A 15,648-nucleotide genomic window follows, 5' to 3' on the forward strand; every position below is an offset into this window, starting at 1 on the left:
TGAAAAGTTGATAATAATCGGCTTCTTATATTTTAGCACCCAAACTACTATCTGAGCGTTCTCCTTGATGTTCTCTCACTGCTCCTTCTTACCATGAAGTTGCCACCTTTCTAACCACCTCCCTTTATCCAGTTTCATACTGGTAGCACTACCACCACCTTTACATTCTGAATAATAACAGTTTTGCATAATAACTGTCTACTCCCCTTCTATCATGATTACCGAAATGACAAGGTGGACTTCATTAACGTCGCATGTACATAGTGGTTCATCCCACTTAACAAACTTATCGGGCGCCTTTCATTTGCACATGATGTCCTTCACAAGACTCTACATTCTACTACCCACAACATCCACCTATAAAAGCTGAATACAAGAAAGAAAATATGTCCACCGAATTGGAATTATAAGCACAACTATGATATATTTTAAAGGTTCTAATTGCTACATAACACATATGGCTCTCTTCCAATCTTTGATAACACCAATGAGCTTCCCCTATTGTGCGCTTGCTCTCACTTTTCGCAAATTCATTTAAAAATTATGACTTGAACTTGGCATTTTGTGGAATGCTATCACAGACCTCATTCAATCATTTTATGTTTCATCTTTATATTCACCATACTTTCATTATGAACATTTGATCAAACATATTCCATGTTATCTTTTGATGTCTCAAGTATACGATTTTAGAAGACATTCTGACAAATAGTTTACATGCTAGTCATAAAATTACCCATCCTTAGATTGATCCCATATCAGGCTTCATTATCAAATGCTTATTTGAATGCTTTGCAGAATATTCAGTGTGTTGAGGCACGAAGAGATGACTCTGATGAAAAATTAGACATCTCCAGAGGTAGATCATGTGGTCTTTTCTCTGTTGTGCATCTGATGCCAAGGCGAAAGATTTTGGTTCAATCACAACTGACTGTAATTGTAGGATGGCACTTCATAAATCTGAACTGGTCCATTGTTCATTGTGTGGATTATCTTCAATATATTTGCAAATGGAGGTTGTTTCTACTGCAGTGGCAGAGAAGAGAAACGCTATAGGAGGCAACATTGTTGAAAATATAATAGAAAATTTAATGTTATGTTTTAAATGCTTTTAGTTTTTGAAGTTTGTAATAACGTCCTACATGTGGTGGCATACCTAGAGTAGTAGTTCGATGAGCTCTCCAGATATAGCCACCTAGGACCGGGTGTGTGGATCTTAAATTAGAATAGTTTTTAATTCGTAGGTGGAGTGTTTAATGATTTTCAGAATCCAATAATAGGTAGTAGGCAGTTATTTGGAATATTCCTAATTTAGACTATCTAATATTGGTAGGAAAAGAACATTTCAAATTCTTATCCTTTTTTTGGATAAAAGACGTTTTTCTTTTCTAGATAGAAAGAAAACGTTTCACATCCTTTAATTAGAAAAAGAGAGTCAGTTTTAAATAAAGCCAGTCGGCTATGTAAGAGACGAATCGAATTTGGAGAGATATGGAATGTTTTTTCATTTTGTCTTTGTGCAATTTTCTGATGGTCTGAGTTTTGAACAGATTTTTCTTATCTTCTCACTAGAAACAAGTTGATAGTTGCAGAAGATTAAAAAGTTTTAGTTTTGGGTCGAATTCGGTATGTTTGCAAAAAATTAGTCTCAGTGCATGGGTAATATCTCCCAAATGCACCGTTGGATTTTCATGAGCTTTGGATATGTTATTATAGGCCTAATTATGCCCATCTTCACTAGAGCGATTGAAGACTTTTGATCTGGTTCAAGAGTTATTCATGTCTGAGTGTAGGCCTATCTAGAGACAGCAAGAAGCAATGTTTTGCAGAAAAATGTACTCTGATGCGGGGTCAATATCTCAAGTTTGAACCGTTGGATTTCTTTCAAATTTTTATATCTTGTTTGAAACCTAGTTATACAAAATATCAATGGTTGGATTGAGAAAATATTTCCTAGTTCAAAAGTTATACATGTCTGTTCACGGGTCTATCTAGAGACAACAAGAAGCAATGTTTTGCAGAAAAATGTACTCCGATGCGTGGTCAATATCTCAGGTTTGAACCGTTGGATTTTTCTAAAAATTTTATATGTTGTTTGAAACCTAGTTACGCCAAATCTCAATGGTTGGATTGAGTAAATATTTTTTTTTTGAAATTTATTCATGTCTGAGTGCAAGTCTATCCGGAGGTAGCAAGAAGAAATTTTGGGGGATTTATTTTCAAAGTTTTGTTTATTGAATCTAGTGGATGGTTATAGGAGTCTTATGAGTTGAGTCTAATGTATCTCTGGTTGTGTTTTCATAATAATAATAATGATAAGAACAGTTGGTTCAAATCACAATGGGTGGTTATAATATATCGTGTGTGATCCTGAAGGTTGTAGACGCCTCTTGAAGCAACTCAGTTGAGTGACTGATTCCTCCTGAGTTTTCCAAGGTGTGGCTCTGCATCAGTTTCTTCACAAATAGGGAAGAATTTGAATTCATCAGAGCTTTCATTGGATTGGCTACAACAATACGACTTTTTTTCTTTTAAGAAAACACTTTCAAGTTGACCGTATGAACTCTTCAAATCAACAAAGCTTGTCTCTGAAAATGTAGTACCCCTATTTCTCCTATTCCAGAAATCATGGTATTCATGAACTAGGATGTTGTTGCCATTTGATCTCTCCTCAGAGCCCTTTAGCTGCATGCCAGGAAGCGCCCACTTCAAACTCTTACCTACACTAGGTTTGCACTTTCCTTGATCTGTATTAGATATTTTGTAGATAGACTTATCCAATGGCCTAGTCTGAGGACTCTCTGGAGTTTCATTGTCTGGAAGTGAGAGCAAACTTTCAAATTCCTTGACCAAATGCTTTACTCTTTCCCCCACCTTGCTCTGGTATGGAACCGATTGCTCTAGCAAGCAGCTCATTCACATATTTGACTTCTCATAGAAGAATTTTAAATAGATTAGAGAAATTTTCAAACAAGTTAATAACTGTCTTGAAGAGGTTAAGAAACACACATTTTTAGAGAGGTTAATTAACCTACTCCAAAATGTGCTATCATTAACCTGTTTGAGAGGTTAAGAAATACGTGTTTTTGGAAGTTATCATTAACCTTTTATGAGGTTAAGAAAAATGTGTTTTGGACGTTATCATTAACCTTTGGAGAGGTTAAGAAAAATGTGTTTTTAGACGTTATCATTAACCTTTTGAGAGGTTAATGGTTAATGATAGACTTGAAAACACATATTTTAGGTCTCTCCATTAACCTGTAATAACTTGAGGCTCAAAAGTCATATTTTAAAAATTTCAAATGCTGTGCGGAGCTGGGAATGAGCCAGAGACATGAAGATTTAGAAACTCACAAAGATTCAGAGATAAAATGACCAATTTAAAGCTTTAAAACTAGCCAAGTTTCAAAAATTAACCATGGCTTATAAAATTGAAATAATTTTATAACCGGGCAACAGGATCTTAAAGCGATTATTAATTATGATGTTATTCATTCCAGAGTGGGAATCTTTTTCTTGTATTAGAAATTAATGATTTGTGGGAGTGGCCTTATGACTGTCAGATTACCATTCCCAAGGAGGTACATTCATGTGAAGGCTATGTGTCCTCTACACGTATCCTCAAAAAGGCATCCTCGATATCATGTCACAAAAAATTGGTCTCACTTCTACCTCTCTGCTATTGATATCTGGGTGTCTCTAGTTTTTTGTTTTCTCTGCAATATGGGAGGTGAACCGAGGAAGCAGGAACCCAAAAAATGTGATGATTGGAAGGCTAGGCAGGACGTTTGGAAGATTCTCTAGAAAGGGAAGGTGGTCAGCTACTTGGAGCGATTGCATGGATTCAAACCCCACGTCACCACTGCCTTCTTCAAACACTAGGTGGATGAAAAAGTTACTTTACATGGAGTGTTTGTAAAGCTTACTGAGGAATTCATTACCGAGGTCACTAGTCTCCCCATTAAAGGTATCAAGTTTTTGAAGCAATCCAGTATTTCCAATGTGGCCTATGAAAATTCTCAAAGACAGAAGAAGAGGAGATGCAATTAGAAAAGAATGGTGACTTCTTTGATGTGCAACAGATAAAAGGTATTTAGCATGATGTGCTTGGTTGTATTTGTGAGTATTTCATCCTTGATGGAAGAAATAAAAGGGTGCACAAATTCCACTTTGTCTTCCTTAACCATTTCAAGTACAATGACAAAATTTCCTTCCCTTTCTATTTGCAGTTTTCTTTGCTCCAAAGTTTGAATGCCCATAAAAAGAAACAGTCTCGACCCATCTTACATGAAGGTCTAATTTTACTCATTGAAGGTTTTTGTAAAAATAAGTCCATTGCTTCATCTCCGTCGACTAGCAAGCAAAAGAGTCCTAAACCCTTAAAAGGTAAAACGGATGAGAGTGTTAAAGAGAAAATTAAGGCTAAACTAAAACCCTCCAGCTCTCGAAGGCAAATTGAGGAAGAGGATACAGAGGTGGAGAGCACTGAAGGCTCAGATAAGGATGTCCCTAAGGAAGAGGGGGGGGACGGATGTTGGGGAGTTTAGCTCTAAATTGGATGGTTACCCGGATTCAAAAGACAAAAATGAGGAAGGGAGAGAGGAAGATACTACTGAGGTGAATTTGAAATAGAGCAAGTCTGATAATGAGGATACTCATATCATGTCTGGGGGAGGTGATAAAGAGAAAGAAAATTTAATTGATGATCTAGCCATTTTGAGTGAGGAGGAAAACATGGGGAAAGCTTCCACTCCTATAAAGGAGATTGAGGGACAAGATAAGGAGGGCTAGAGCCACCATATTCAAGTGGAGTTTGGCGAGGAGGAGCCGTTGGATGGGGGAATTCATATTGATAAAGTTGGCCCCTTACCACACACCACTGTTGATGACTCCCCGGCAAGGGAAACCAAACTTTCCTTCCTTCACTATGCTAAACAAAAAGCTGACTCTTTCCTTCAGGTTGACTCCTAGTTATATAATGAAATAATGGGGCTGAAGAAGAAAGTGGATACCTTGCAACATAACTAGGAGGCTGACTAGGCTATTATTCAACACATGGAGTTGCAAATGGGAGATATCCCAAAAAATCTAAAGGATTATGAACAGAATCTTAGATTGCTCATCAAGGAAACTGGAACAAAAATGGAGCAAGTAACCTCAAGCATCTATGCAACTATGGTGACATTGGGCAAAAGAGAAAATGAAGGAACCATATCTTCAGAGGGCCCAAGCAAGAGGACAAGACAGAGTTCGAGGAAGAAAGCTTTGATTGTTGCTGCTTCTTCGGATGCTAACTCCATCCAGTACACGACTAAGATTGGTAAGGAAGCAGTGAAGAGGATTACAAAACTGCAATAGTTTCTTAGGTCTTCTTTTCTGGTCGGGTTCCTATTCAGGTCCTATTTGCTGGCTGTTACTTCTGGTTCCTATGTTTGGTCCTATTTTCTGACTTTTAGTTTTTAATATGTACTGACAGTTCTAGGTCCTTGTAAAACCTGGGTACTTTATTTGGACATTATTATTAGTTTCAAGTCCTTGTAAAACCTGATTTTGGTTCTAATTTTTAGTAGGTTTAAGGGCTCTATCCTATTGGATGGCTTGTTTTTTCCTTTTTTGAGGATGTGAAAGGGTTTTGGGGTCCCTTCAAAACCTATTTTTACCATAATCTAAAACACACCAAAAACATAGCATGAAAAACATAAGAACAACTAGTTATCCTATTAAGATAATCATAACCAACACTATTTAAACATAAAGAGTTTTCAGACAAAGGCAAAACTACCTTAAAACTAACTAAGTCAGAGATCCACCACAAAAACCAAAACCACATAAAACTAGAAGAGGCCTAAGGCACTATTTATCCTTTTCATCACCTTTGCCCTTAAGGAGGACATTCACCCAGTCTTTTGCTAGGAACACAAATAGTAATTTGGAGTCTTCTTGGTTTAGATCTTCATCCTAGTTATCTTTTAGCAAATGCAAGGTCATAGTCATCACATGGATCACTTTGATGGTGAATTTGGAAAAAAGGCCAAACCTTTCCTCAATGACCATCATTTTCTCTCTCTCATCTCCTTGACCCCTATTTTTAGAGCTGCCATCATTTCCTTCGGATATCTACATGGCTTGCCCTTCTCCATCTCCAAGTTGTTAACTTGCCAAACCTAGGAGTCAGAACTAATTGCCCCTTTAGAATTCACCCAAGCTGGGGAGGACACATCATGGGGGAGGGGGCCTTATCCTCCATCTCTAGAAATTGATCTTGTGTGAGATCCATTGTATCCATCGTGAGGGATGCAAAGACGTGAGTCATCTCCTTACTCTCCTTTTCCTCCTCTCCTAAACCTGACATCGAGGAATCCAAAATATCCACCTCCATTTCCATATCCTCTTCCTTTTCCACTATGTAAGTCATCATCTTTTGTTTCATCCTTTACTTGGGGGGGGCGGGGGGTCATTAGACTCTAACTCATCCTCCTTCTATAAGGAAATGGTCTTCAATCTCCTCTTGGCCTTATTTTTTTAAAGTCTCCCAGACCTTCTTCTATCCCCTTTGGCCTCCTCCTCTGAATCCACTAAGTCCTTCTCCTTTCATTTCTCCATTTTCACTCTCTCTTAGTGGTCATCAGTGGGGTCTTCTTAATCTTCATAGGGGACCCGCTTAGAGAGGGTTGGGGGGTGGGGGCCCTAGGGTTAGTAATTCTCAGAGGGACATGTGGAGGATGAAGGTCATGATAAGTAGGGATATCAAATTTTACAACTCTAAGTGGTAACAGGGCCAAATGAAAATGGTAGAGACATAACATCAAAGCCTAGTGAAGGATAGTGTAATTAGCACCCTTTTTCATTTTTTCCTTCACATCCATAATAGTGTCCACTAACTCATGCAACAAAAAGAAAGGAATAAAAAGACTATCACAATGTTTTAAATGGTTGAGGGAAAATGGTAATAATAACACACCCCATACCTCCCTTCAAGAGTGAGATAATTCATTAGAACTAAACAGACCTCATTCCAAGGTGATAGGACCATAGATTTTATGAGTGTGAGAAATTCCCAAAGTGACGGGACTAGGTTTTTCATATGGTAATGAAGCAGTTCACCCTAGAAGAAATATTTTGGGTCTATTATTTTCATGCCTTTAATCACTTTCACAATCATAATGTTATGCCATTTTTGTTTTGTCCACCATTACCTGTAAAATTTGGTTAAGGAAGCAATGAACTCTACTAAAACCCATCTCTCTTCACTAGGGTCTCATTCTATAGTTCCATCACTTCCATTTTGCTTTTTGTTTTGCATAGGCCTATTTTTGTGTAGGAGGCCATGGCTCACGAAACCTCTCCCTTTTCTAGCCTTTTGGACACACCCACTCCCAAGAAAAAGAAATGCCTTAAAAATCATAGGTTAAAATCACGCAATGGTACTCTCAAAACCTTGACCCATTTTGGTATTAAAGTGGAATCAAAAGATAACAATAAAAAATCATAACCCAAAATAAGAAGAAAATAAATAGCTCTGCTAAGAAAGAAAATTTTGCAATCCAAGAAATAGATTCTAATAGTGAGGCAACTCAGGAAACCAATACCCCCAGGTAGCCTATTAGGCTTGTTACTCTCCCCACAAGAAAATGGAGAAAGATAAATGTAGATACAAAGTTGAAGGAAGGGGAAGATAGTGAGAGTGAAGATAAAGAAGAAAAAGGAAAATGAGTCCAAATTAAAAATGAAAAGGATGTGGCTATGGATGATAGTTTGGAGTCTTCTAACAACTGCTCTCATATGTTTGAAAGCATAGAAGTGGGACCCGTAAACCTCACAATTGAAATGATATTGAAAGAAATTGTTGTGACTAAACCTACTACTATCGAGACTCATAGATACCTATAGTTAGGGACATGTGGTAAATGTTGTATTACCCATAGGTGAGCTTGAAAATATTGAAACCCGAGTTTCATAACTTGAAAGGAAAAATGGGAGCATTTCAAGATTTTTCATGTGGACAATGCATATTTCAACATCTCTATGTTTGTCATAGAAGAAAGTTCTAGAAGATGATGACAATGGTGAGAGTAATTTGGAGTTATTCAAGTTCCTCGTAGAGGACTAGTTCGCCAAACTTCGTCAAGTCAAATGCACCTACAAGGGAGCTCAATAGGAATTGTTTCCATAATTCTATTTACTTTTATGGAAGCTAGTTATCTTTACGAGTATACTATTAAGATTGTTTATTTTTTGGTTTTTAGTTGTGATATTGTTAACTTAGATGTTTTTATATCTATTGGGTTGACCCTAACTAACCTTATTATCAAACTATTCGTAATATAGGTGATATATTATATATGAGATTGATTTTAATGTTGTGGATGATTGGTAAATTGCTGATTTTTTAGTCCCTATTGTTAAGGTAGGAGACTATAGTTTTTAGTAGCAACTCTACTATTAGTTTATTTTTAGAACAATACACAAAATTCATTAAACCTATGGTCTAAGAAAATTTTCCAATTAAAGTGACTTTTTTATTTTTTATTTCTTCTTTCTTATTGGTTGTTTGTGTTTTTCTCAGTAGTCTTTTCCATTTTTCATCTAAATATTGGGCAAAAATGTGGCAACTAATTAAAAAGTTAGGCAAGTGCCATGTGTAGATGGCCTACATGCTCCACATAATGTTATATTTTTAAGGGAGTCCATTTCTTCGTGTTCACATGTCCATCTACAATATTTGTCACATGTCATAGCAAGGAAAATGTGGCTATTAGGGTTTGCTTGCATGTTTTGAGGTGGATGTCAATGGAAGGATTTATTGCATAGATCTCCATGCCAATTGTATCTTAAAATTCAAGAGCCTTTTGAAATAATTTCCATAGAGTGTTCAAAGTTTTTTAAACCTCTGGCCTCTATCATTTTAGATTGATAGTTTCTATGCGAGATGGTTATATATTGAACAAACATTACAGATCTACTATCAAAATTTAAGCCTATGTTCTCTACTAGACAGAAGAGGTGCTAATAACTATTTCCTTTCTTAGTAGTCTTGGTAGTCTAGTTTGCAAGATCATCATTTGTTGTGACCTTATCTTTTGTTATTCCCGACCCCACATGCACCCAATTGAAATTTTTATATTTTTCCTCATATTACCATCACATATTTTCCACTTACTCTACAAAATTATTATGGTGCCCACCTGTATATAAAACAAATGCGGATATTCATACTCTTGTTCTTAGAATCAGTTTAACCACCTATCGGTTCATATACATTTTATAAATATAGTTGTTATTACTTCTATTATTTTGAAAATTAGTTTACCCATCTATTGATTTGTGTTCAAAGAACAGTAAATAAATATGACTAATCAATGCTTGGTGTGTTCTCTTTAAATTCAGGACACATAATTACATTGTATTTGTAATGCAATGTACATTTCTTTTAGTTCACTTCTTTATATTTACAATAGTGTAAGATTTTTTGTGTGTGGAGTTTAATATATATACATGAGTACAAATTTTTTAGTTATGTGTGGGGTTAAATTTTTCCAGTGATGTCATTTTTTATATGTTGAGCTTAATTTATAGGATGTGTTGTTTGGTGGCTTGTCTTTTTGTGTCTTAAGTTTAACTTTGAATCCCAATAGTCCAATTTGTGATGTCTCTAATCATTTATTTTAGAAATGCACTTCTAATGTTTTGCAAATTATTTGTCTCTAAACTCCCACCATTGTCAAAAAATTCATAGTTTTATAATCATCCATTTTTGATAAAAATAATCAAACTAATCTAAATTTAGTGCAATCTTTCAAGTTATCCAAAGTTAGTCATCGTATTAGATTGAAAATTCCTTTTAATTATATAATTTTTTTGGTCGAATGCCACACTTCTAACTAGCTAGCATAGATTTAAGTCTTATTTTATTTTTTACATTATTACATTATGATGTGGACATTTCTTAAACATTGTTTATTAACATATTGTGTGGACGTCCCTTACACATTATATTCATAGTCATTTGAGTTGTAGATTTCAATACTCTAAACTACTCAACAACCAAGCCCTGTATTCTCTTTGCTCTTTTCTATTTCCTATTATTTGTCTCTTCCTTCAAAAAACATTTTGTTCGCAACATCCATTCACAACTATCCATTAATCTATCCACTCACAATTATCCATCAATTTTCAATACCTTAACCAATCATAGAATTCTAAAATAGGTACACAAAAATAATTTTTAACTCATTCTCATTGCATTTAGACTAAACTATTAGATGTTGTCTCTTTATATAGAGTTCTTTGGCCATTTGGAGAAACAACTAATCTTATCGGGCATAACTTGGAATGTTTATTTTTGTAGAAATTTCTACAAGATTAATAATAAAATAATAATGTTATTTAAATGTAGTGCCTTATCTTTTAATCTCTAGCTACAAGTCTCTACAGTATATTGACATTTCATTTAAGGGGGAAATCAATAGCTTAACCTACATTTTTATGCCAAATTTTAGTTTAGTGTTTCTAATATCTCATTTGTGACACATTGCGGATAAATGTATTAAAAACTATGATAAAAATGTTGGAAAATAATTCAAAAGACTTGAAACATTTTAACTTTCATTAGCATAACAATTTCAAATGTCAATCCCAAATAACTTATTCAACAATTCAAAGATTTTGTGAGTTTTTTTTTTTAAATCTACTTTGTTGTGCCTATCTCTTTTATAAGAATAAATATTAGAATTGTCATAAACTTGGCCAAAATGGTTCTTCTTATAATCCAATTATTCTATTTTTTAAAATTGAAGATCAACTCAAAAGTCTGTTCTTCCAATCTAACTAGCCTATTTCTTAATCTACATTTAGATAGGCTCACACTGGAAGTTATATGCAATGTGTTGATCTGTTCTAAACTAGTTCATAATTATTTAAACTTCTTAATGAAATCTTCAAAGGAGGAGAAGGATTGTTTAGGATGACTCAATATTTTAAAAACTCCACTCCAAATAAAGGGTGATTTCACTCAATAAATGTTACCATTGGATTAGCATTTTCTCACAATAGTTTTCTACATATCACATGGGAAAGGCAATGAAATTCATTTTCTGAATGTTAATAATGGTATATTGAGCCCTACCTCATAAGCGATTTGGAATGTATTGATGTTCTTGTTGTGTCGTGGGATACAAATTTGTGATCTGGGAGTGTGCCTTTGCCATTAATCCCTTATATTTACTCTAATGGATTTTTTCTTTTAATCTCTCATCTCTGCATGAAAAAATTTATATTATTTTTACTTTCATAATTTAAATGGTATGTTCTATATTGTGAGATTATTAATTGTATTGTGAAAATTATGATGTATTTATTTATGGCAATTATATGGAATTATTCTGTATAATTACATTGTAGAAATTTTCATATTAGGTAGTTTGTTATTGTAAAAATTGTTTAGGTTAGAGGGAAACCAAATGTTAATAGTTATGAATGTATGATATGTTATATTTATATCTTTTATAATAAAAACACACAAATTTAAACTTTTGACTCTACTGAATTATTATTTCCTCATAAGTAGAAAGGAGATTATCACTTCTTTGCATATAGTATCATATTTCTTAAATTGTTTCATTTAATGAGTTTATAAATTCAAAGAGAGAATTTGTTTGAAAGTTAAAAAATAAGATAATTTATGAACAATTTGATTGGGAGATAGATGAGAGATCAAGATGTTTTTACAAGATGATAAAGTAATTATTATCATCCTTTACATAAAATTACATCAATTTATACATTAATTAATAGAAAAATTAATAAATTATTATACATAATAAAAATATTTAAATTTGTTCACTCACTAGTCCTTACACTAATGAAATTAATTAAAGCTATAATAAGAAATTAACATTACAGACACAAAAGCCTAAACATTACTTATCTTTTTTCTCGCCCAAGTTACATGAAGCCTATTGTACAAATTAACGAGTCAAGTAAGAATACATAACGAACAATTTAGCTAACATTTTCAAGATCTAATAGTTAATTATTTGGATAGATAAGACTACATTTATTAATTTGTACCACAAAGTAATCTAAGGAAGATTCTTAGAAATGTTAGAAATATTTCCTACTAATAACTTAATAAATTTTCAAATTTAAAATGAACATATTTTAATATCTAATTTTAGAAAATTGTATCATAGATACAAATTTCAACAATGCATCTCTTCTTTTTGAATTTAGATTTATGTTCACTCTCTTAATCTTAAAATTGTTATTGAATATGAAACAAGGTAGTTTCTCATTTCAATTTGTATCTGTAGAGATTTTATTTTAGTTGTAAATAATCTATGTAGAAAATTATACAATGCACTTTTCAATTTGTCAAATTCACATTTCTTGCTAACCTCTTCAAAATCTTGACATATAATGTCTAGATACATGCACACTATAAAATGAATCCTCCTTAAAATTGGGCAGCTCATGCTAATTGAAGAATCAATTGCATTTATATCTCATCTTGATTTCAAATTTATAACACTTTCATAAATAAACTAAAATGAAATTACAATTTCATGTCCATTATGAATCACCCAACAAAAATAAAGGTGGGTGTAATAAGATTAGACTCTAGAGAAAGCTGCATAACCTCTTCAAAATCTTGACATATAATGTCTAGATACATGCAAACTATAAAATGAATCCTCCTTAAAATTGGGCAGCTCATGCTAATTGAAGAATCAATTGCATTTATATCTCATCTTGATTTCAAATTTATAACACTTTCAGAAATAAACTAAAATGAAATTACAATTTCATGTCCATTATGAATCACCCAACAAAAATAAAGGTGGGTGTAATAAGATTAGACTCTAGAGAAAGCTGCATAATCATCCAAAAAGTTATTAGGTGTTATCTCAAGATGTTTCTAACGGTACTTATACTTCATCTTCATCTTTTTCTCTTTACTGATGAATATAGTGTCATCCTTTGATAAAGATGAAGAGTCATAGAAACATCACCATCATCCTTATTATGAGTGTTCTTTGATTGTAAAACTATCTTGATCATTGTGATATGAATATCAGGATTTAACTGTGTGATTTTGAGTCAAACTCGATGACCCATATTTCATGAGTAGTGATTCAACATGAATCCATCTCTCATGAGAATAAATGGAACACTTAGCACTCATTGGATCTCACAGGGGTGAAGCACCGGGACTTCCCGGGAGGTCACCCATCCCAGTACTACTCCAGCCTGAGCGCGCTTAACTACAGAGTTTCCTCCATAGTTAAACCCAAAGCTTGCAACCCCATTTGCAAAACCTTCACCAAGTGTTGTGCCTTATGAACCATAAGGCACAACACTTGGTGAAGGTTTTGCAAATGGGGTTGCAAGCTTTGGGTTTAACTATGGAGGAAACTCTGTAGTTAAGCGCGCTCAGGCTGGAGTAGTACTGGGATGGGTGACCTCCCGAGAAGTCCCGGTGCTTCACCCCTTTGAGCATCACCTAGATCCAATGAGTGCTAAGTGTTCCATTTATTCTCATGAGAGATGGATTCATGTTGAATCACTACTCATGAAATATGGGTCATCGAGTTTGACTCAAAATCACACAGTTAAATCCTGATATTCATATCACAATTTGACTAGCTGTGGAAATTATCTCCTACTTATCTTGATCATTTTTACTTTAGTTTATGAAATTGATCATAGTAATTTTGGGTTAAAGGAAAAAAATTTGCACATTTTCTTTCATGTTCGTTAGTTTTCTTTCCTTCACCATGTGCGAGGAGCTACTTCTTTTTCCTTGCACCAGGCAGGGACTTGACCTCTTACCATATAGGAGCTGCTTCTTCTCTTGCACTAGGCAGGGGCTCGAGCTTTGCAGAGCCCTTGTTAGTCCCTGCCTATCTATAGGCAGGGAACTAATGTTCTCGGTGGCCGCACCTATTAATTTTTTTCAAAAACAACTATTGTTAATCTAAGGTTTCGAATGATTATTTTTAAAATATATTTTTGTACAATAAAAAATAAATTCGTATTGGTCGCTGCCCATTTTCCCAGGGGTTAACATTAATTTTTTACTCAGGAAATTGCTAAAAACTGACGTCACGTTGCTCTGGAAACATCTCCAACGTCTCCGCTATCATTGAGCCTGAAACATATCATGTCAACATATCACCTAAGATATTTTTAATCTCCTAGCATATTTAAAATTGTTTTAAACAAATTTTAATGTTTCAAATTTTAATTTATTTTCAAACCGTTTTAACTTTTAGTTGATTTTCATGAGTTTTGCATTGTCAAATAGAGGTTAAAGAACATTTTATTTATTTTAAAATTTTTTAATTGTTTACTTTGTATTTTTAATATGATATATTTTTGAAAATAAAAATGTAAAATTATGAAATATAATAATCTATAAGTTTATATTATGAAAATCTTTTTATTGGTTATTTCAACGAATAACAAAAAATTAAAAATAGAAATGAATTATATTTAATATTTAAATATATTATAACAATATTATTCTTAAATAATAACTATCAAATTTTATATTTTTAAATTATAAAATAATAAATTGATATGTTAAAATTATAAATTATAATACATTAAAATATTACATACACAATAACAAATGAGTTTTATAAGTAATTTAGCATGGTACTGTAAATGAATATGTACCAAAGATTTCACGTCTTCTAACTTTGTCGACTAATAGGTCATATTGGTACAAGATAAAGCCTACAACGAAAAACCAACACTTCTCAAATTTGGTGATATCTCTGACTGTTACACATACCATTGATCATTTTTTTGAGGCGAAGCTAGAAGTTTCTAGAATTCAAATAGAAGTTTCAAGTTTAGGAATCACCACCAATGGTGGTGTAAATTCAGATAAAAGTTTCGTGTTTCAGAATCATGAATGCCCTTTTGCATTCAATCACTACACTTTGACCACATAAAAAATAATCAATCTTCTCTTTCTTCCAAAGGCAGGGACTATAGCTCTTTCAGAACTCTTGTTTATATTAGTAGTTGGTTAATGTGCTACTAATGTTAATATATTTTTAATTACGCCCTCTAAGCCATTGTATTAAACGGGCAACACCCCAGCGAATATCAAGGTCAGATAACATTTAAAAACTCTTGCTGGTCTGTCATTTGGCAATAAAAAAACTCCCTCTCAGCTTTTTCGGGCAGACGCATTACCAAGTTGTAAGTAGCAGAAGGGTGACAAGGCGACAAATCAAGTGCTCTTTATGTTGAAGAAATGCCTGCTGCGGGAATGGGAGTGGTCTCAGGATGAGAGATCAACTCTTAATATTTCCATGTTCAGTCCAGGACTGCAATTCAATGTAAAAATGGCCTCCAAACTCAGGGAATGGAATGGGCAGCTAAAGACGAGTGTTTGCTTCGCGCCTGGAAGAGGAGCAGTTGATCGTTTTTCTACTTATTATTATCAATCCGTCATTGATGTTCTCCTCAGGGAAAAGAATCAAAATAAGAGAAATACCGAGAAAATACTAGATGTGATGAATACAATGAGAAGGCAGAGATGTGCCATTAATACTGACTTGGCTGGAGACCTCATTTCCTACTTCGGAAGGGCTGGAATGCCTCACAAATCTGTTCAAGTCTTCAAAGAGGTGA

General features: G+C 33.9%; 1 protein-coding gene and 1 long non-coding RNA gene across 3 annotated transcripts in view; one reads left to right on the forward strand and one right to left on the reverse strand.

Annotated features, from left to right (window-relative positions):
* Positions 1–13,981: 13,981 nt before the first annotated feature.
* Positions 13,982–15,648, reverse strand: part of LOC149557554 (uncharacterized) — a 63,907-nt gene continuing 62,240 nt past the window's right edge. Inside the window, exon 2 of the long non-coding RNA XR_016364893.1 lies at positions 13,982–14,149. This is a non-coding gene — a long non-coding RNA (uncharacterized LOC149557554). The remainder of the gene's footprint in view (positions 14,150–15,648) is intronic.
* Positions 14,845–15,648, forward strand: part of LOC149557555 (uncharacterized) — a 96,891-nt gene continuing 96,087 nt past the window's right edge. The window contains exon 1 of one of the 2 annotated variants that reach the window (XM_089832187.1): positions 14,845–15,644. In XM_089832187.1, coding sequence (XP_089688313.1) covers positions 15,258–15,644 — 387 coding nt within the window. In that variant the 5' untranslated portion in view covers positions 14,845–15,257. The remainder of the gene's footprint in view (positions 15,645–15,648) is intronic. The other variant, XM_089832188.1, reaches the window with a different exon arrangement.

This window comes from Cupressus sempervirens, chromosome 5 (genome assembly GCF_028749045.1).
Source record: "Cupressus sempervirens isolate cs-2001-9-10 chromosome 5, ASM2874904v1, whole genome shotgun sequence".
NCBI lineage: Eukaryota > Viridiplantae > Streptophyta > Pinopsida > Cupressales > Cupressaceae > Cupressus > Cupressus sempervirens.